Source organism: Sarcophilus harrisii, chromosome 2 (genome assembly GCF_902635505.1).
Source record: "Sarcophilus harrisii chromosome 2, mSarHar1.11, whole genome shotgun sequence".
Lineage (NCBI taxonomy): Eukaryota > Metazoa > Chordata > Mammalia > Dasyuromorphia > Dasyuridae > Sarcophilus > Sarcophilus harrisii.
The window spans coordinates 554,069,038-554,093,358 of NC_045427.1; the positions used below are offsets into that span (position 1 = coordinate 554,069,038).

A 24,321-nucleotide genomic window follows, 5' to 3' on the forward strand; every position below is an offset into this window, starting at 1 on the left:
AAGTTGATTTTTAAAAACCCAATTATAGGACATAACACCTATCTTTATTTAATTTCACCTCATTTGTTGAGTTCAATGTTCGAGCCTTTAAAGATCTCTCTGAATCATTCTTCAGTGTATTGTCTTAACTTGTTTTGTGTTCAAATTTAATAAACTCTATTCAAAATAATTTATAAAAATGTTAAAACTGCTTGAAACAGAAATACCTAATACAATCTGATGGCTTCAGCTTCCAAGACAATCAGCCGTTTAGCACATCATTCTGAATTAAGTGTGAAGAAATTGTAAAGGAACTAACAAGAATGTCTATCTAATCCTCTTTTCTCCATCCTGTCTCTAAGAATTTTATCAAGAATTTCATTAAATGATTTCTTAAAGTCTAGGGAAAATAACATCTAAATCATTCCCTGATCAACTAATTTGGTAAGGTAATCAAAAAAGGAAATAGAGTTAATCTGACATGACTTATTCTTATGAATCCATGCTGTTGCTCTAAGATCAGTTATTTTTTCAAGATGTTCATGAACATTTTTTTTATCTTACTATTTAGAATTTTGCTAGGAATTTAAGTTCAGATAAGATATTGTCCTTACTCCCATGAAGCTATAAACTAAGAAAGGGATAGACATAAAGAGAAAAAAATAAATTCATAATAAGTCCAAGAGAAGTGTCCTGTGAGACAGGAGAGGTGGAGGGAATGGATGAAGCTGCTTACTCCAAATTTAGAGCTCTTCCTACTATACCATAATGAAAACTTTTAGATGGTCATTGTGGAGAATAATACAGGAAGTCAATGAGAGTAGAACAATGAGGATGATTGTACATCTGCTCTGGGAATCATTTTCATTGTTGCAACTTAATTTGAATTGTCAGCTAGTAGTGAGCATGAAGGTCCAAGGAAGGAAGAAATGGGGGTGGGGGGGAAGAGTTACTGTATTTTTAAAAGCTAAAGTAATTTGATTCCCTGTTTTTGTATAAAAATAATTTTGTTTGTCTGATTTTGCTGCCTTTCTACCACTTCTACTACTTCTAGGAGACAACTTTAAAAGGGCATAGATAGCAGAATATCTAATGCACCATTCATTCATCACAAACTTTTCCCCAAGATTGAGTCCTCATATATCTGCCAGTTCATTCTCTCAGAATCCAGGATTCTAAATACATTGTGATGAAAAGAAAAATTTCAGCTAGATTGACCACCATCTTGAATTACCTTTATTCCCTGTCAAAAAAACATAAAGCTATCTATATACATTCATCTTCCTATATTAAAATTTAGTTTTTCTTTTACAAAAAGGATATTCTGACTTAATCAAGACAATGTTCTGAATCCTTGCCTATTTTCAGAACCCAATGGACAATCATAAATGTTCTGAAGTTTCCTCCCACGGCCAGTTTCCAGCTGGGCCCAGAACTAAACGTGCCAAAGGCTGTTCTCATGGTGTCCCTGACCTCCTCCTCCAGGACAGAGAGAAAATATGCAAAACTTGCTGTTCTCATGAGTTTTCCAACTCATTTGTGCAGAGTATAGAGAGAAAGAAAAGAGTTAGATAATCCACGGCTGCGGCCTGAAAACTCAAGTCCTATCCAGACAGCTGGAAGAACTGTCTCATGGTCCCAACACAGAGAGACAGTGCCAGGGAGAGGTGGAAATGATTCCTGAGGCCCCAGGGAACCACATATAGTTATATTCCTTTCCTGTTCCTGTAGCTCAGCCTAAGGAGAGCTGCAATGATGCCTTCCATGATTTAGGAATGTGCTCATTCCATTTGCACTTGCTGGTTTAATGAATTTCTCCCATTGTGTATTTGGAATATATTTATCCTGTTCAATATAAAAATTACATGAAATTAGAAGGCAGACTGATAAGGGCAACTGCCACACATATAAATTTGTATAAATGTTCTTGTAAGTTTTAGCCACCTCCAAATTGAATATTATATTTCCTGATCCCACCTCCAGGATGGAGCTTTTTTTTTAACTTTTACTTTTACTTCTCATAATAGTCAATGATAATCACTGAGAAACAGTTCTACTGACGCTACTAAAAGCCCTAAAACCTTTTGTGAAGGAACAGTAAACAACTAATGATGTTCTATTGACATTCCATGGGAATATCATATACAACAAGCTCATCTAAAAATTATTTGAAATACTGCAAAGTGACGTAAAGCATGTAAAAAGGAAGCCTGTCTACTCCAAGAAGAAGGAACATCAAATGAATAGTTGAACTGAGATCTTGTATAGGACATAAATTATGAGACTGCATCATTTTAGTGGTACAGAAGTGGTAGAGAAGAAAGAGTGCACATATATGATGTTCTAGGACATTATAATGAATGATGTTCATAATAATGATCCTGAATCATTAGGAAAATATTAAATCCTCTTCAGTATAAGCAACCTCTACATGGTACCATTCATTTTACTTCTCAAAAAACATTAATAACTTCTCATTTCCTACTAAATAAATTCAATTTCTCCACAATCTGGTTCCTACTTCCTTTCCAGCTCTGTCATACACTATTCTTTTCTCCAAAGTCTATACTCAAATAAACCTTATTTCTCTTTTATAGGCATTTGTATATTTTTTATGTAACTTGTGTAGCAAAATTTTAAGTTCCTTAAAGGCAGTGATTATTTTCACTTTTATGTCCATATACCCAATACCCAGCACTGTGCTTGGCACTCAGCATGCATATAACATTTTGTCTGTATTTTGTCATCTATTCTTTATTATCTGAATACCATCTCTCTAGCATACCTTGTCTTTTTCCTACCAAATTTTAGCCATTCTTCAAGTCTCGGTCAAATTATATCTTCTCCAGGAAACCTTTCCCAACTCCTAGAACCAATAATGATCTCTTCAACATACCTACTTAAATAGAATTTTGCACCCATAAGCACCCATTACAATCTGCTGTTTTATATTCATTTATAAACATGTATTTCTCCCTCCACCACCTAAGATTGTAAATTTCCTGAATTTCAGGAACTATTATAATTATATTGCTATTTGTATGTCTCTAGCCCAAATATGATGCTCTGAACAAAGCTAAATTTCAATTTAATACTTGCTTGCTTGTTAAAGTGTCAGTGGATAGGTGGGATTTTAAAACATCATATGTAAAATACTGAGCCAGGGTTTCTTCTCTTGTGAACTGATTTTAATACCTCAATTGGAGAGTAGCTCTGATTCTTACAAATTTGAATCATGTCCTTGTCTAGTTTGGAAATGAGTGAGACCTTTACCACAAAAATGTCTTGCAAATAGTTTCTCAGTAATTTATTTTCTCTTTTAACTTTAGATTTATTGGATTTGTTTATGCAAAATCTTTTCAATTTTTTGTAATGAAACTTCTACTCTATCTTCTGTAATACGCTGTCTCATTTGATAATTAACCAATTTAATTAACCAAATTCTACAATCATGTATATTTTCATTAAAGCAATGTTGAAGCATGATAATCTTATTTTCTGACAGTGAGGTAATAAATTCAAAGAACAAAATAAGTTTTTTTTTAAAACATCATAAATGAGGGATTTTATTTTGCTTCACTAAATGTATTTTACAAGATATTTTCTTGTTCATTATCAATGACATGGAAGTAAAAAATAGATTTTTGTTAATTAAAAAAAATAATTTAAGAAACCTTAGGAATTAGGTTTGTGAGTTACCTGTCCTTAGAACAACTTTCTTCAGCAGAGGTAATTCAGCTATTACTTAGCAAAATGTAACGTCTTGGCCAAGTTGTGTCCTTATAAATTTACCGTCCCCTACCAATTAACATTTCATGAAAGTGAACATTCCTCTGTTTTCTTTTTTTGCCAGGAAGGGTGTGAGCTTAGAATTTAGGTTGGGCTTGTTCTGAAGGGTTTTTATAGGTTTAAAAGATCTTGGAAAGTTTTCAACCCCATGAATTCATATTTAATTCACATTTTAAAAAATACAGCTCACTCTGCTAATTTCACAGCCAAAATTCAGTACATGAAAAAGGGCAGAAATAAGTAATAGCTGTGAACTCCCAGTAGACTTGTGCTTGAGTGGTTAAAATCAGACTCTGACCCTGAAATTGAGGACTGAATTCAATCAGTTGAATTCTAGTACCATTAACAATAATTCACTTGGATTTACTGAACCACTTCAAGTACTCTTTCTGGGGACAAAAATACTTGATTATCAGGAGTTAAGACAATATTAATTAATCAATCCACAATGGCTTAGCACATTCCTATTACACTGCATTGAGAGGGACATTGTGTCCTGTTATCCTGTCGGTCAGTTAATAAGCATTTATAAAGTACCTACTATTTGCCAGGCATTATACTAAATGCTGGGAATGCCAAGGGCAAAAAAAGTAAAAGACACTTCTTGTCTACAAGAAATTCATGTTCTAATGGAGGAGATGAACAAACAATATACACTCAGGAGGTAAAAAGAAATAATTATGAGAAAAAAGGCTCTAGAATTAAGAGGGCTTGATTATTAAAAGTTTCCTACAGAAGATGGAATTTTATTTAGGACTTAAAGGAAGCCCTAGAAACCTAGAGGTGGCTGTGAGGGTAAAGAATATTCCAGGTATGGAGGACAGAGAGAATGCCCAGAGACTCTACCCTGGATAGAAGCATGTGGGGTATTATGTTGAATTCTAGAAAAGAAACTGATCAATTTAAAAGTGAACAGAAGGTAGTATCCAGGACAATAAGGGTTTGATGCCATTTTACAATTGATTAGAAAACTGTGGACTTTGAGCCCGAAGCAAAGAACACGGGGGAAGGAAGAAAGACAGATGGCTTCAAGTATTGGAAGTATTTTCTAGTGCAATATGGATTAAACTTTTTCTACCTGGTCCCACAAGACAGACCCAGGAGCAATGGGTAGAAATTCTGGAGAAATCAATTGTAGCTCTTAGTAATAAACATTTTCCAGTGTACTGAAGTTGAAGTGCTAGTGATCTCCAGCTGATTATTCTTTCTAAGTGACCTTCTTCTGCTCTAGAAAACTGATGGTCACATTGACTTGCTAGCACCATTTAGACACCTATGATTTTTCAACAAACTTCTTTTCTCTTCCTTCCTTCTTTCCTCTCTCTCTCCCTCCCTTCCTTCTTTTTTTCTTTCCCTCCTTCCTTCTTTTTTTCTTCCCCTCCTTCCTTTTTGTCTATTTAGCTAGTTCTCCTTCCTGGTTATTTACCCTGTATTTCCATACAAGGGTAGGCCTCTGTGGATACCACTGGTCTCCTAATCAACTAAATCTTTCAGAGGATTTTCCTGTTTCAGATAGAAAACTTCTCCAAAAAGAACTTGTTTCTTTTAAAGGGAGCATTTTCTTTTCCACTTGCCAATTTCAGTTAAATCTGAAATTAACTTTTTAAACAAGACAAAGTGGATTTTCCACAGCCACAGTCCCCAGAGAATATGATGTATATGAACATCAAATCAAGCTTGGTTTTAAAGGCTGAGGGCTGGTTACCAAGTAAGGCTTCCTTTATATATATATATATATATATATATATATCAAAAAACAAAACAAAACAAAAAAAAGCTAAAGTAGCAACACCCAGAGCAGGAGGCAATCAGAAAAGATCTCTCCTCTACTGCTCTCTGGCAAATGGAACAGCAGCCATATGAACAATGAAACATGTTTATTTAGATGAGTTAACCAGGAAAATACTTGCCAAACTTGTTGTGGCTCATGCCAAGTAAATGTCAGAACTCAAAAGACTGATGTTTTTGCTACAACGATTGCAACTAATCACAAAGTTTACTCTCTCTCATCCTAACAGCTGCTGACTGTGTAGCCACATTTTACAAGAAAGGAAATTTATGGGAACCATTTCCTCTGTAGAGTGAGATTCTGAGCTGCCCCAGATAAGCATTTGTGTCAGCTTCTGAGGAAGCTTCTACTCTTTTAAAATATACATATATACACATATATGTATGTGTGTGTATATATATATATATATATATATATATATATATATATAAAAAGTAGCCTAGCCAAAAAAAAAAAAAAAAAAAGCATTTGATGATGGCTTCAAGTTACCATTGCCCATTAAATTCCACCAAAATGTTTATATCATTGAGTTGATTGCAATAGTATTTTATATATGCCACTAAAAGAACTTTCTAGTTCCAAAGCCAAATTCAGGACCAAACAGAAGCCATTAAGTCTGGGGCCGGCCTCAGTACTGGTTTGATCTTTTGCTTTCCAAGAACAGGTATCCATCTACAGCAAAAATTCTTAACTGTGGTTTGTGACTCTATATGGGGTCAACATAACTGAATAAGGAGATTGTGAAAATTTTGGCAATAATAAAAGGTTTCCAAACATGCAATAACCAAATAATTCAAAATCAAATGTATAAAGAATCTGAGGTGTTTTTGGCAGCACTTGCCCATGTTACATCATGCAACTTCACTGCAGTGAATTGCTGGGTTCTAAACACACAACATACACCTTTGTACTTTTGCCTTCAACACCATGCAACATCAACGAATGCTACCAGAAGCACCTCAGCTCAAATTTGAGATGGAATTATATAAAGATTTTGGTGGCAAAAAAGGGATCATGAAGGAAAAAGTTTAAGAAACCCTGATCTAGAAGAGTTTTTCTAATCAAGAATGAGTAGCCTAGGGTAGAATCCAAAAAACTCTTGCTTTGTTGGTTTGCTTTTTATGTCTTCCAAGAAAATGAGAAGCTCCCTAAGGACAGGAGTTTCTTTGTATTCTTTATGATTACCAAGGTGCTATGAAAGAACATGGTAGGTATTTAATAAAAAATCATTGAATGTTGAATGCAGTCAAAAAGACTGTCCATGAGAGAGTTCTTACTGGGTTTTGGTTTCTTAGATCCCTTTGGCAGTTTGTGGGAGCCTATGTTATTATTATAAGTAATTGAAAAAAACCTCATTTTAGTTAGAATTTAGCAAAAATAAAGATTTTTTTCTCATTCATGATCATCAAATTGATGAACACCATCCATGGAATCCATCTGTGGATCTCAAGTAAAGAATTTCTGCTCTAAGGATTTTTACATTTTCAGAGTACCAATGGAATACTCAGGTTACTCATCTTTTACTTCTCACTTCTAACACATGACCAACCCTGCCTCTTTTTCATTTTTTAAAACATCTACTAAAATATTTTTTATAAATTATTGATAACTTCTTGAGCCTAGGTCATCATCCAAAATGTGCTATACCTTTACTACAATCATTATGTATCTTTCTATTGCCCTTTACGTCCACTGAAATCTAGATTTCTTAGAGTCCAAAATTAACGGGCAGAGATGCAGTATCACTGGGAATGTGTGTTATGAGGAAAATAGGCCTTTTGTACTAGGTAGTAGCTTAGGATTATTTAAAAGCATTGCAATCTCTCCTAGGGGGAACTCATTGAAGATGCCATCCAAAACTCTCCTGTCTACTCTGAGATTCCTCTAATTCTTAAGAAATTTTTCTTCCCTTCCATTAAGCTTCAAGTTTGTCTCTTTTACTAGTTCTGTTTTCTAGGATCAATGAGAAAATGTGTAAATCCTTTTTCATATGATGGATAGCCCTTCATATATTTGAAGACAGATATCATGTTAGTTAAATTTTTTTTTCACCAAGCTAAATCCCATTATATGGGATAATCTCAAAGCCTCTCACTGATTTGGTTCTCTTCTTCCTTCCACACAATCTCAAATGTCAAACTGATATTTTTACAGCACAAAATTGCCCATAGCATTTTCCTATTCATAAAAGTCTAATGACTTTGGCATTCAGATCCCTTCCTAAATGGTCCTTATCCCTAACCTCATCCTCAAATGTATATATTTCCATTCTTTTTATATTCTACTCCACTCCATTTAATTTATGATAGAGTGACCCTGGCCTCTTTACTGATCACAATACTTCATCTCTTAACTGAACATTTTTACTTCTGTCCATCATGCCTCGAACTCTCTGCTTCATTTCTACCTCCTAGCTTCTCTTACTTCTTCCTTCAAGTTTTAGCAAAGTCCCACCTTCTGTAAGAAGTCTTTCCTAAAAATCTTTTACATGATTGAACATATGTAACCTCTATCTAAGGGAGGAAGAAGCAAAGAAGGGAAGGAGAAAGTACTGAACACATAGTAAGCACTTAATAAATGTTAGCTGACTATATCAATGTTTTCCTAAAATGTGGTACCCAGAAGTAAAAGACAAAACCTAAAACATGGGTCTGACGAGGGTATAATACAGTGAGAGTTTGGGTCATACATAAGAGTGAATAAGAATGAAGGCAAAGAATAACAGTGAGACCATCGTATGCCTCCTTCTAGAAACCAGTAATGATAAGAGCTTTTGTGACTGCTATATCACACTGTTGACTCATCATGTTGCAATCCACTAAAACCTCCAAATCTTTTTTTAAGGAACTACTATATCGCTGATTCTTTCAAAGTTTGTACTTATAAGACTGATATCTTGCCACTTGGGCTAGAAGACTCTGGAGGGGAAAGTGATGCCGGTGATCTTACACAGCCCTCTGCTCACTTCAGTCTAATTCACTTGCATGCCATAACATCACCTCCCTGATGTCATGGTCCTCTTTGAGAAAGAAGGACAAACAACAATAACAATAACTACTGTGATTTTTGAAACTAAATGCAACAATTATCTTTATTCCTTTTAAGTTTCATTTTATTTGATTCTGCTCTATGTTCTAATTTTGTTGAGATCTTTTGAATTCTAATTTTTATCATCTATCATACAATTTAACTCTCCGAGATTTGTGTCTTCTGGAAAATTGATAAGCATTTTACCTATACCTTTTACCAAGTCACTTATGGAAATGTTAAAAAGTTCAAGACCAAGTCAGATCTTTTCACCATTGCAGAGAACCTCTCCTTCCAAGTTGATGTTTAACCTTTAAAGACTACACATTGAGTCAAGCCATTGAATTAGTTTCAAATAGACCTAATTTTGCTATCTTAGTTTTTCCTAAAGAACAGCAAATGAAACTTTTTCAACTGTTTTGCTAAAAATTAAGCAAACTGTATGTACAGAATTCCTCTATAGAACTTAATCATTCTAGTAACCATATCAAAAAATAATGTTAGTTTGGCATGACCTATTCTTGAAAAAGCCATGATAGTAAATAATAATAATCCATGATGAGAATAAGAACTAACAATAATATAGAATTTACTCCATGCCAGACACTGTGCTAAAACCTTTCCAGTTTTTTATCTGTTTCTCACAACAACTCTGGAAAGTAAGTGCTGTTATCGCCTCCATTTTACAAATGAGGAAACTAAAACAAAAAGCTTCAGTAACTTGGATAAAGTCAGCAAATAAGTGTCTGAAACTTGGTTTGAACTTAAGTATTCCTGACTCCTACTAGAGAAGAAAATGGCAAACTCCATTTTTTTGCCAAGAAAGCTCTATGAACAGTATTATTATGCCATGGTCTACAGACTCACAAAAAGTGGGACACAACTAAATGACTGTACAAGAAACAACTTCTGACTCAAGGCCCAGTACTCTATCCACTGTTTGCTTCTTTATACATTATTTCTTTCTCTAGATTTATGATAACCCTCCCTTAGTAATATATTCTAATATTGTGACTAATTGAAATTAGTCTCATTGATTTAAAATCTGCAGACTCCATTTCTCTCAGATTTTTCTGAGATCACTGACAGTGGTTCAGTTTCTCATTTGACAAATCTATTAGTGTACTAAGATATAGCTCTTCTGGACCAGGTGGCATCCAGAACATCTAGGTACTTTTCTTATTTTCTCCCAACTCTTCCTGGGTATCAGTTAACCTATTTTTTGTTTTATCCTTTTTTTTCAAAGATCATTTTCCTTGGCAGAGAAAATAGTGATGAATTGAGCAGCTCTGCTTTCTCTCTGCCATCAATTAGCAATTTCCCCTCTACCCAAGTTCTACTCTTCTTAATTCTGCTTTTTTTCCTTTCATATAGCAAGCATGCACATGCATACATACACACAAACACACATACACACACACCACACACAGAGTTTTTACTATCCTAATCTCAGTTTATACTAGCTAAACAAGATTATATCACATTTCTTTATGTTTATCTTATTTTCTTTTGATTCCATCCTTGATTTTAGCATAAATTGGTTGGTAAATTTCATTTTTGAAGCACTCTAATTATTAGAAAGTTTTTCCTCTTATCAAGTTTAAATTTGCCTCATAGGAACTTCTACCTACCAGCCCCAGTTCAGTTTCTGCTGCCAAGCAGAACAAGTGGAACCTCTTATCCTTCTGCCAGCCCTTACGAGATAACTGTCACACCCACCCACCTCCAGTCTTCTCTTCTTCAGATTCAATATTACCAATTATTTCAACAAATTCTTGAATAATATACATTTTTTAGTCTGATAGTTTTCCTGTAAGTATTTTCCAGCACACCACATTTAGGAATTTCATACTAGGAATACCAATTTCCCTAAAAAAGGGTGGTCCTCTTTGAAATTTACTTGAAATATTATCTTTTTTTTTAAATGATGTTAATTGTATTACATAGTTAGTGGCAAGTAATTAGAATCATTACTGTTGTTTTGGTACATCATCTATAGAGAATTATGAGAATTTCACGGGATGTGAAATATTTTTGAGTCATTTTCCATTATTTATTCATCTACTTCAAGCTGCAAAATATCGTCAGTGGCAAATTTAGTTTTTTCTTCCCCCACTCTCACCCCATACTTAAAAGGAAGAAATTCCATTTTTAAATGTTGTCCCAAGATAATAAATAGCAAATATGTGTGTTCAAAACAGCAAGACTAAGTCCCCTTCTCCATTGTAACATAAGCCCTCTAGACATTTCTCCTTTCTGGGCCTCATTCTTCTTATTAGTAAAATGAAGGGTTGGAACCAAAGTTCCCTCCGGGTCTAAAATTTGCCACCTTTTCCAAAGTCAATAAATTTCAACTCTAAGCCTTGCTCCCTATCTTCCAACTTTCTCCAAAATACTCACATATCCTTAAACCTACTGTCAGTTCCTTCAAAACATACACCTGGGGCCCATGCATCAGTTCCCCTCATTGTGACAAAACTCCCAACTAACTGTAGCTACAGCAGAGAAGCTGTTGCAAAACTAGAAGAAGAAGATTGTTTTCAGTAAATAGATCAGTGCCCTTTTCTACCAATACAATAACAATAATAATAACAAACAAAACAGGTCAGTGGCTCGGCTTCAAGAATAAGACCCTTATGTATAACACAAAAGGGTATACTTTTGCTCAAAAAATTTGCCAAGTCAACCATCTATATGATAATCAGAAACAATGGAAAGAATAACATATTTAAATACAAGAGGGCCAGAAATGAGATACCCCTCCATGCAACAGAGAATCCTAAACTCTACGTATGTAAATAGACATTGTTTTTAGTTAGAAAAACTAAGGGATAGCTGATGGAATAATGTCCAAACCTTATTTTTTTTTCTTAGCAGTCATCTGAACTAATATTTGTTTCTGACTGTGTGTGTGTGTGTGTAAGGAATAAAGTAGAATAAAGAAGGATTTTTACTTATAAAGATTACAATCTAGGAGAGAAGCGCAGAAAAGAATTTTGACTCACCTGACAAATACCGCTAATACACATATCCAAGGAGTCTATGTTGCAGCGAGTCCCATCAAGAACTTTGGGGGCCAATTCCACAACCAAGTTTTGCCCTCGAGCCTGGCACTTAAGGGCACATGGTGCAGCTGAATCATCATAGATAGGAAGCCATTCATAGTAGTGGCCTTGGTACTGGACATCATTATAGGCTGAACACTGTTGAGCTCTGAAGTCACCAGCATCAGAAGGGCAGTCCTTCAATAGGCAAAAGAAACAGGTCATTCCTTTAAGAAACAGATATACTTAGGGATGAATGTGACTCATTTGAGACAATGGAGAAAACTAGAGTATTGATTTTGGAGTCAAAGGACACCGAGTTTGAATCTTTACTCTGGCACTTGTTATTGTTATGAATTTGACCAAAGCAGTGAATCAATCATCATTTTGTAAGTGTCTACCAGATATTATGCTAAAAGGTGGAGATACAAAAAAAAGATAAAAGACAGCCCTTGATCTCAAGGAGTTTACAAACCTGCAACTACATATGGGTCTCTTTCCAAGGAGATTACCCACTAAGTCTTCATATATATGATATTATCAGAATTCGTTTGACCTTTGATTGTTGGTAGCAATATTATACTCTAACACTTCATTTATTCATCATCCAAGCTGAACGAAGTATTCATAAATGAATGTCCCAGGTATCTAAACCCCTTCAAAATTGAAAACTATATTATTATTTTTATCACTCCAGATAGAAACCCTTTTAAAAGGCATTATATACTTGTCTGACTTTTTTTCTTAAAGCTTTTTATTTTCAAAACATATGCATAGATAATAATTTTCAATATTCGCCCCTGAAAAACCCCATGTTCCAAATTATCTTCCCTGCCTTCCCCCCTCCCGCCTCCCCTAGATGGCAAGTAATCTAATATATATTAAACATGAGCAGTTCTTTATACATATTTCCACAATCATCATGCTGCACGAGAAAAATCAAATCAAAAAGGAAAAAATGAGAAAGAAAACAAAATCGACAACAAAACAAAAACAATGAGAGTGAAAATATTATGCTGCTATCCACACTCAGTTCCCACAGTTCTCTCTCTGGATACAGATGGCTCTCTCCATCACAAGATTATTGGAATTGGCCTGAATCAACTCTTGTTGAAAAGAGTCACATTCATCAGAATTGCTCATCATATAATCTTGCTTTTTCTGTGTACAGTGATATCCTGGTTCTGTTCATTTCATTTAGCATCAGTTCATTTAAGTCTCTCCAGGTCTTTCTGAAATCATCCTGCTGATCGTTTCTTGTAGAACAATAATATTCCATAATATTCATAAATCATAACGTATTTAGCCATTCCCCAACTGATGGGCATCCACTCAGTTTCCAGTTTCTTGCCACTACAAAAAGAGCTGCTGTAACATTTATGCACATATGGGTCCCTTTCCTCCTTTATGATCTCTATGGGATATAGGCCCAGTAGAATCACTACTGGATCAAAGGGTGTGTACAGTTTGATAGTCCTTTGGACATAATTCCAAATTGCTCTCCAGAATGGTTGAATCAGTTCACAACTCCACCAACAATATATTAGTGTTACAGTTTTCCCACATCCCCTCCAACATGTCATTATCTTCTCTTGTCATCTTAGCCAATCTGAGAGGTGTGGAGTAGTATCTGTTGTCTTAATTTGCATTTTTCTACTCACTAATGATTTAGAGCACCTTTTTGATATGACTAGAAATGGTTTCAATTTCATCTGAAAATTGTTTGTTCATATCTTTGGACGATTTATCAATGGGGGAATGACTTGCCTGATTTTCTTGAGAAGAAAATAATAACAATGAAAACAACAATAGTTAACATTTCTGACATTTTAGGATTTGCAAAGTGTTTTACAAATGTTATCTCATTTGATCACCACAGCAAAGTAAAGAAGCTTCTATCATCATCCTCATTTTGCAGACGAGTAAATTGAGGGCTGATGAGGTTAAATCACTTTTGGAGGGTCACACAGATAGTGCCTGGAGTAAAATTAGAACTGAAGTCTTTCTAATTCCATACTATCCAACATTTTTTCTCTTGTACCACTTAGCTACAGAATATATTGAATTGACTTAAATATTTTCCTGATAATTTATTAAACTATTACAATTTAGTATATTCTTTTTAGAGTAAGGCATGGGTCTATTTGTCTCTACAATAAAATGGCATTATAATGTTGTAGTTTAAAATTTTAAAATTTTAAATTTTAAAAATAAAAATTTTCAGGGCAGCTAGGTGGCACAGTGGATACAGCACCAGCCCTGAAGTCAGGAGGACCTGAGTTCAAATCCGATACTTAACACTTCATAGCTGTATGACCCTTAACATCAATTACCTCAGCAAAAAAAAAAAAAAAAAAAAAAAAAAAAAAAAAATCTTTTCATTCTGTTTTTTTTTTTTTTTAATGTTTCTTCTTTGTTGGCTGTGACTTCTTATTTTTGTCAGTACACCTGCCTCTAACTGGTGCTATATACCTGTTCTTTCTAATCTGTTGCTTTTGTGCTATAATGGGATGAGAAACTGAATAGTAAACTTGTCATAATTGTGTGTAAAATAAACATAAATAGGTGTTGAGTGAGAGCATGAGAGGCTCTCTTGTAAATAAAGTGCATGAACCGTCTGACAACTCAAATGCATGTTTTACTTAACTGGTTTCTACATTATTCTGGATAACTGAGGTTAATAGAAGTGGGTAAGTGAATCATTCCTCTATTTGATATAAATGAACTTTATCTGAATCCAAAGGAAACTTTCAAATATTGGGAACAGATGCTTTATGAATCATGAGAAATAAACCAAGAACAAAAAGTAAGCCATTTTCTTAATCTGTTATATACTCTCTAGTTTCTATTTCTGATTTTATTCCAGAATACAGATAGGGCTAGCATGTTTTTGTATGTGTTTTTTCCCAAAACTAAAACTCTTTTCTCTTTCATGGACAACATTTTCCCTGGGGAAAGTATCTGAAACAAGAAATTTCTTAAAACTTTAGATAGTGTTCCAGGTGAAAATTTCCATCAAACATTAAGTTTAACCCAGAACACTAAATTAAGCATTAGGATCATGATGCATCTCTTTAAAAACATTCTTGTGTTTCTAAAGCTTTTTTTCTACAGGAAAGTTACTTTTATGAGCCCCTGACAAAAGATATACTGCATCAATCCTTCACATAGGAAAGCATGTCCAATGTCAAATAGCCTCAGTGCAAGATGGAATGTACAGTCTTCCCAGAATTCTGTCCACACATGGACTCTCACATCTGGGTTATAACAAACACTGGCTGTATTTTCATTGGACAGAAAAGCCAAAGGCCCTAACATGTCATCTAAACTCTTGGGATACTAAATGTCAGACCATATGGCAGCACCTGAAAGATACATCAGTCCCTTTGAGTTGTAAAATTTCACTCCTGGATGGAAAATATGAGTGCCCTCATAGATAAATGGATAAGAGAAGAAAAAACTTTTCCCACTAACTTGCTGGGTGATTTTGGGAATTTTGTGCCTCATTTCTGGGGCCTTCCTTATAATTCAATTCAAACTAAAAGTATTTGGGGGGAGTTATTTGGGGAGGAAGAACAATACCAATGTGGGTAACAAGAAAGACCCTTTGTAGGTACTGGTACTTGAGCTGATCAGTGAATGATGAATGGAGAAAGGAATAATTCCAAGCATGGGGGTTTCAAGATGAACCTTAAACTTTATTCATTCATTCATTCATTTATTTATTTTTGCTGAGACAGTTGGGGTTAAGTGACTTGCCCAGGGTCACCCAGTTAGGACTGTTCCGTGTTTGAGGACAAATTTGAACTCAGGTCCTCCTGACTTCAGGGCTGGTGCTCTATCCACTGCACCACCTAGCTGCCCCTTAAAGTTTATTTAGGATTTAACATACCCTGTGATCATCTTGAACATTAAACACTTGTTCAACATCACTTATTTAGCTTTGCTGCTTTCAGTTTAGAGGGTAGAAAAATGAGGCAGGAGCAATGAGGAGCTCAAAACTCAACTTGGGACTATCTAAGAAATGCTGCTAAAATTGCATTTCCTCTTAGACTTGAACTAATAGATAAAAGGTTCATACATAGTTCTTATAAATTTCTCTCTTCAGTAAATTCATACCAGTATTTAGTTGCTTAAGTTGTGTCAAATTCTTCATGATCCTATTTGGGGTTCTTCTTGGCAAAGATACTGAAGTGGTTTGCCACTGCCTTCTCCAGCTTATTTTACAGATGAGGAAACTGAGGCGAATAGGGTTAAGTGACTTGTCCAGGATCACACAGCTAGTAAGTGTTTGAGACCAGATGAGGAGTCTCCCTGATTCTAAGCATAGCTCTTTCTCCACTGAGCCACTTAGCTGCCCATTTTATACTTAGTGACTTCAAATGACAATTAGAGAATCACATACCTGAGATCTTAGATCAAGTCACAGAGTCACAGAAAGAAGGGACTTCAATGGCTCTTGAGTCCAACACCATTGTATTTACACAGGAAGAAGCTCAGACAAAGAATGGTCACAAAGTTAGGAAATTATAAGGAGTTAGGATTCAAAGCCAGATCCTTCAATTTCAAGTCCACACTACCCACCTATTTGGACAATTTTAAAACGAGTCTGACTTACATTTCAAAATTATATGGGCCATATAATTCATCAATCACTGGCAAACATGTGACTTGGAACCCACCTCGATCTTGTAAGACTCCCCTTTTATAAGCACACCTCTGGGTGTCTAAATTACGATGATGAAAAAGTCAGACACATGCAGTAGCAGCAGCAGCAACAGTTAGACGGTGCTGCTATGGAAGTTGCAAAGAGTGTCCAAAAGTCTGACTGCAGATTCAAGCTGTATTGAGAGTTAGGATCTCTGGGACTGTACATGCTCAGCAATCTTGAGCATATCCATCCAGCCCTCTCCAGGGCTCATCTGTAAAATGAAGAGATATTAGACTGGATCATGTGTTAGGTCTCTTCTGAAGCAATGATTCTAGATTTCATACCATTAGGATGTGGAACTGATATCTAGACAAAACATCTCTCACTTCCATATAGAAAATTCATAAATGGGGATTGTCATTCTGTTCTGCAGTATTTGATCAGGTCCAATTATGTGCACAGGCAGTGAGTATTCCAGATGTCAAAAGGGCAGTGCATTTTATGGCAGTTTTTCAAATTGGGTGGAAAAAACCATTTCCAATGAGGTGAGTAACACATCTGGATTTCTTTCTTGAAAACCAGATGTGGTTTTCCCCTTCTCTCAACCAACACAGCACTCTATACCTCTATACCTGTGGAATTTCTACAGTCTTATAGTGGATTATAATTATTATTGATGAGCATGATGCAGTGAACAGAACAAAGAATTTAAAGTCAGAAAACAAGGTTTGTAGTCATAGAGTTCTCGTTTCAGTACAAACAAGTCAATACACTACTCTGAGAAGCGAAGAATTTGAGATTTAAAAGCAATTAATGGGCCATCTTCTCTGGTCCATATCTGAACAAACATTCCTTCTACAACGTAACCAACAAGAGGCTAATTTAGCCTTTGATTTAAGACTTTCAATGAAGGGAAACCCATTTTCAAGATAGCCCATTCCATTTCTGTTTGGTGAACAACTAAGTGGTGCCATAGTGCATAGAGTGCTGGGCCTAAAGAAGGGAAGTTCAAATCTGGCCTCAGACACTTACTAACTGCATGACCCTGGCAAGTCACTTAACTCTGTTTGCCTCAGTTTCCTCTTCTGTAAAATGAGATAGAAAATGGCAAATCCCTCCAGTATCTTTGCTGAGAAAACCAATGAGTATATGAAGAGTTAGCCATGCTTACAATAACTGAACAGCAACAATAAATTATAGGAAGGCTTTTCTTACATCAAATCTAAATTTATTTCTTTGCAACTTCTGTCCTTTTTTCTTAATTTTCCTTCCTCCATATGACAGTCCTTAGGATATTTGAAGATAACGATCATCCTTCTTCTAAGTCTTCTCTTCCTTCCCCATACTAAACATTGTCAAATAATTATACTTAGGCCCTTACTCATATTGGCAGACTCCCACTGTCCATTTTCCAGCATATACATGTCCTTCCTAAAATGCAACATTCAAGGCAGATCTCCAGGACTCCAGATTTGATCTCATCGGGGACAAGACAGCAATAGTATCACATTAACTTCATTGGCTGTCATGTCAGACTATTACTGTAGATTGACTTCATTTGAGCTTGGTGTCTGCTAAAACTTCCAGATCCTTTTCTGTAATATAATTAATAAACTATAATCTAACTCACCTATCCCATCTAGGGCTTTTTCTTTTCCTTTTCTTCTTCTTTTCTTTTCTTTTTTTTTTTTCTTTTTTTTTTTGTTTTTTTTTTTTTTGTTTGTTTTATCGTTTTAAAATTTAATTTCCCTATCTTGCCTAGGTTAGAAATACAGCAGCCATTCACAGACCTAATCTCACTGCTGATCACACTGAACCTACTCTGCTTCTGGCCTTAGCTAATTCTCCTCAGCGATCCTATTTGCCACCATTCCACCTCCCAGGAGTTCACCCTGGTGCTAGACTTAGTGAAGACATACAATTAACATTAATCCTATTTCAGGTCAGAATATCCAAGCTCAGGTAATCCATTATTAGCTTTAGCCTCTCAGCAGAAGAAATGATAAGCATGGTATCATGAGAGCTCTAATTACAGGTGGTCCATCTTATATCCATGAAGTTGATTTTTTGACTCCCAAATGCATAATTCTGTATTTTTCTTCCACTAAATTTTGTTTAGTTAGAGTTCACTCAGTGTTCTAAGCTCCCCACAGTTTCTTTGAACCTTAATTTTGTCATTCCAGCTATGCTTCTTTTGCTTTTTGGGAGGCATAATTTCTTATATTTCTATTTAAGTCCTTGATGAAATGTTAAGCTACACTAGACCAAATATTGATCCCTCCAGGTTCTTACTCTAAAATGGGGCAGGGCGAATTTAGTAGTAATACTCTTCTACTGAGAGTTGTTAAGAGGAAAATAATTTAGAAAACTTAAAAAGGTACAAAATGCATAAAAACAGGGTCCATGTATTATTCATCTCTATATTTCCATCATTATTTGTTTGGTACAGTCTTGAATGCAACAAATGTTTAATAAATATTTGTAGAATGAAAAAATTATGTTATTATGGAAATATATTAACAATATCATTTTTGTTTCTCTAGAGGTATTAATAATTTTTTCTGAAGTCTTTCCAAACTCCTGGGAAAAAAGGATGAGATAGCTCAGGACCAAAGTTAAAAGAGTTTTTCATTAGGAGAACAAATTAAAGGTGATACCCAGAAACTAAGCAAAGCATACCTCTTGACTACATAAGAACTTTGTCTATTCTACCCTATACATGACAATATAGATGGATCTAAAGATCCTCTCTTCCCTCTGTCCCCTGAAAGGATTAAACTTGTTCCATCCTATGGGAAGTACGCTCATCCATTTAAAGGGAAGCACTCAAACTACCTGTTATTCAATTTAAATTTTTACAATGTCCTGTAGGAGGAATCTCATTACTTGTCCAAGAGGAAGGATGATAAAGACAAAGCTTCTGGATTCTGTAATGTTAAAATCTATATTGTACTTTTAAGATACCTTTCCTTCATTCAAGATTTCCACAAATATTAACCTGAAATTGTTTTGGTTCAGAGTCTTAGGTGAACATGGGGAACTATGTCAGTTTTCACATCTATGTCCAAGAGAGAAATGATTTGGATATAAATTGATGTTAAATTAAATTGATTCTAGCATATTTGGGACTAAATTGTTAGTTTATTATTAGCATTATGTTTTTTCTCTTTCGCATTATCTTTCCACTGATTAGGGAAAAAACACTGAAAACACAATAACGGAATAAGAGACTACTTATACATAAGTGAAGAAAGGGAAATAAGCATTTAATAAATAGTTACTATGTATCAGGCACAGGGATAAATACTTTGCAAATATGAACTCATTTGATACTCAGAACAACCCTGTGAAGTAGGTGCTATTATTATCCCATTTCATAGTTAAAGAAACAGAGGCTGAGTGGTGTTAAATGACTTGCCTATGGTCACACAGCTAGCAATTGTCTCAGGTCTAATTTAAACAGCTATTCCTGACAATAAACCTTGCTCTCTATTCACCACATCACTCAGAAGACATTTTACTTCTTTATATTAATGTCCCACAATTTGTTTAGCCAATCCCAAATTGATGGGCCTCTATTTCCTTTCCAATTCTTTGCTACTGAAAAAAACCACTATTATGAATATTTTGATATATATGAGGACTTTTTAATCAATAATGTTCTTGAAACATATACCCAGAAGCAGAGTTTCTGGATCAAAGGTCACTTTATTTGCATAATTTAAATTGTTCTCAAAATGGATTATTAATTCACAGCTTCATCAATAGTGCACAAGTGAACCCATCTTTCCACAACCCTTCCAATGCCGATTATTCTTTTCTTTGCTCATTTGCTGGATGTCAGGTGTTATGATATTCATATTTCTTATTATTAGTGATCTGGAGCATTCTTTATATGATTGTTAATAGGTTGTAATTCTTCTTTTGAGAATTGTTTGTTCTTTTGACTACTTGTCTACTGGAAAATGGATTTTGGTTTTATACACACACACATACAGACTCGTATAGCTGCAAATTGTCTAGATATCTTGGATACTAAACACTTTTGACTTTCTCATTTGACTCTTGGTAACCCCATGGACCATACAGTCCATGAGATTTTATTAGAAAAGAAAAGATACTGGAAAGATTTGCTCTTTTCTTTTCCAGTGATAAGTTAACTCACCCAGGATCACAAAGCTTATAAGTATCTGAAGTTGGATTTGAACTCAGGTCTTTCTATTTCAGACACATTGCTTTATTCACTGAGCCATGTAGTTGCCTTGGTATCACTAGTTACCTTCAGAGTTCATCCTCCACATGAGGCCTTTCTTTTTAACCATGGCTATTAGTGCCCACTCCCAAACTCCAGTAAATCACCTTGGATTTAGTCATGTATATGTCAGTTCCTTGACAAAAGGCAGGCTCTTAGTTGGCAAAGATGATTTTCATTTTCCCTTTGCATCCCTTGCATCTGACCTAGTAGCAGACACATAGTACATGCTTAATAAATGTTTATTGGCTATAGAGAGAGCACATGGCTTTAGCTCCACATGGTTTTTCTCAGCTCCATAAGCTCCACTAACTGGGCATGGGGGGGGGGGAGGAGGAAGGGTGAAGGTGAGGGGAGAATGTTAGAGGGATGTCCATACTACATTATAGGAGTGAGCCTAATCCTAGAATATAGTATTTTTCTATTCATAAGATTTTCTCACTCTGAGATTCACATCTCCCACTTAATTCCCAAACCTTTGAAGATGTTAGATGTTGTATGACATGTAATTTTATTCAAACTAACAACTGTAGCAGGCTTCTAGTGGTTTATAAATGTATCTCTGCCAGAAATTTGCTTCTTTTGCTTAAAAGAGCCATGCTCTTTTTTCCTCCCTTCTGAATGTTTTAAATGGAATAGAACAGGAGAAAACTTAACTTGCATAATGGTTTATTCTTATTTCTTTAGAGAGGGCAGAAACATGGCATCTGAATGTCATTAATAGTCTACCAAAGAATACTAAGTAGTGTTCATGTACAGTGTGTTTGGAGACTGAGGAGCAAGAGAAATGAAAAGCTACATATTCCCAGCCATTGAGGAACATACTGCCTGACACACAGTAGGCACTTAACAAATGTTTATTGCTTGCTTGATTGATTGAAGAAGCTAAAGAAAGAAGCAATTGTAAAGTAGAGGACTTTTGGAAAACTGAAAAATTTAAGTTGAAAGATAGGAAGACTCTAATGTTTTATTTTAGCTTATTTTTTTCAAAGTATTTATGAAAACCTATGAAATGTCTGCCTTTTAAATAAAATTATTGCCAAGACAATTGTGGGTTTTTTTTAAACTACCAAATTAAAAAGGTCAATCACAGATTAAAAATTCACATGCTTTTCATTTATGGAAACTTTGAGTTACACGTTTCTGCCTGAAATATTGTGCCGAGAACTGCTTTGCTAAAACTTGTTGAACCTCCTGCTATTCGATTACAAATCCAGATGAAACCAATTTCATGGTCAAATGACTCTTGTTCTTTTCATAGAAGTGACATATGAAGTTGTGCTTCATCTGTACTTGATACAAACTTCAGAGGTAGCATGGATCATATGGCAAAATGACATTTACAGACACTGTGTTTCTGTCACCTCTTGTTCAAGGCTATACAAAAATAGCTAGCATCTTTCAGGGGGTTCAAAAAAGCCTTAAATATATAGGATATAAGATGAAATACACCCAATTTTCAAACTAAAGAGACTTACATAGCTTGACAAGTACTGCTGGTCTTTAAATATATTTGAGTAGAACTTATGCATTTTAATGACCAATTTCTTGACCTCTGAAAATTCTTTTTAAAAATTGTATAACACAAACTGTCAACTCTTATTGAAGATTTTTACTTCATATACTTTTAAATCACAAATAGTACCTACAGCTTTAACTTGTGGTTGCACAAACAGACCACAAAATATTTCCTGTAGAGGAAGAGGGGAAAAAGAGGATTTACATATTGCAGTTTGATTGACTGTTCTTCTAAGTATGTTAATGGAATCATAGAGGATCAGAGTATGTTAAAGCCTGAAGAGACCTTAGAATTCAGTGTTTCTCAAACTAATTTGGCCACATAAAGCTTTGGAACTTGAAATATATTGATGAAACCCATAAATATAGGTCTGAGGAGTCTTGGGGTCTGGCACAATGCCAGGATAAATGGGGTTGGAGAAGTTTTGGAGCAATATAAAGAAAATTAAGCTTATTTTCATACCAAGAAATTGTTGCACATTATAAGCATTTTGTATAAATATATAATTTTACATTTAATGTTTCATGGGAAGATATCACTAACCCCCAAATTTTCTCAAAATCCCTATTCACACTATATTAGGGCTCCATGGAACAGTCTGAGAAGCATGGCCCTAATCCAATACCATCAATCTACAGATGATGAAACTGATGGCCTGACCAGGGAAATAACTTTTTCAAAGTCACACAAAATTAAGAAATATCAAAGTTTCATAAGATTTGGACCTGAAAGGGGCTTTGGAAATCAACTACTTTAACATCTTCACATTATAGATGAGAAAACCAAGAAGCAAAGTAATAATAAGTGTCTAGAATTCAGATGTCCTGAGCCTAAGTCAAACGTATGTTTTCCATTAGGTCATGCTGATAAGATACACCCACCCATCCACAATAATGATGACTCTCTTAGCTATGTAAATTTTAAGAATGCCATATTCTTAAAATAAAGTCACCCAAAACCCTATATCAATTATATCTGCTATAGTCTAATTCTTGCTTTTCAAACTGAACAAATCAATCTGAATGGCTCTTAATCCAAGTTCTCCCTCCTCCTTTTTTTTGCCACATCTTTTGGGTATACAAAAGCCCCACTAACATCCGTAGCATAAGGGTTTTGGTCATATATGACAAAAATAAATGCTTTTTTACTTACTTTTTTAAAAAAAACTTTACTCTTTTTTAACTTACTTTACTTACTTTTTACAAAAGTAAAAGTTTTCTCTCAAAGTTTCAGACTTTGTCTCTTTTCTGAGCTTCAGTTGTGCATTACCAACTAAACTACTAAGTATTTCAAACTGGACATCCCATAGGCTTCTTAAAACCAATATATCAAAAGCAGAACTCATCTTTTCCCTGTTTCTTTTGTTCCAAATTTCCCTATTTCTGTCAAAAGTATGTAGATCTACAATCAAAGTTATTCCTTAGTTTTCCACAACCTTCATTCATATAATTATAGTCAAATCTAGTTATTTCTACTTATCCCACATCTATCATATCTATCCCCTTGTCTGCATTCACACAATCACCAACCCAGTTCAGGCCCTAATCACCTTTAACCTAGACCAGAGAAATCAAACTTGTTGCGGACCATAAGTAGCCCACAATAGTCCCAAGTGAGGTCCAAACCTGATTAAGGTATAAATCAGAGACATTTAACAAAATAAAGATATAATAAAACATAAATAGTATTAATATGGAATAGGTAGGTGGTACAATGGATAGAATACAAGGTATGGAGTCAGGAAGACTCTTCTTTGTGAGTTCAAATCCAATCTCAAACTAGACTATGTGACTCTTGGCAAGTCACTTAATCTTTTTTGCCTCAGTTTCCTCATCTATAAAATGAGATGGTGAAGAAAATAGCAAACTGCTCCAGGATTTTTGCCAAGAAAACCCCAAATGGGCACACTAAGAGTCAGAAATGACCAACATGACTAAATAACAAATATTAATTTGTGGTTGTCTAAGTCTATGCATCCTTCAGGGATCCTTATGTAAGAGGTTGGTTAGGGGTTCCTGTTTCTATATGAATTTGCAAGAGCTTCCTAACTCATCTTCTTGATTCAAATCTCACCTCATTATAATCTGTCTTCCACACAACTGCCAAATTGATATTTCTAAAGCCCAGGCTTTATCATGTCACTCTCCTACTCATTAAATTCCAATGATTATCTGTTATCCGAAGGATGAAATATAAACTCCTCTGCTTGGCTTTTAAACCTCTTTATAACCTCATCTGAATCTATTTCTTCAAAATATCAAATACTACTAC

General features: G+C 35.0%; 1 protein-coding gene across 4 annotated transcripts in view; it reads right to left on the reverse strand.

Annotated features, from left to right (window-relative positions):
• The window catches only part of ADAMTSL3 (ADAMTS like 3), a 542,401-nt gene that overhangs the window by 251,962 nt on the left and 266,118 nt on the right, over positions 1-24,321 (reverse strand). For all 4 annotated transcript variants that reach the window (XM_031955661.1, XM_023496559.2, XM_023496553.2 and 1 more), the window contains one exon: positions 11,590-11,826. In XM_031955661.1, the coding sequence (XP_031811521.1) occupies positions 11,590-11,826 (237 nt within the window). The remainder of the gene's footprint in view (positions 1-11,589; positions 11,827-24,321) is intronic.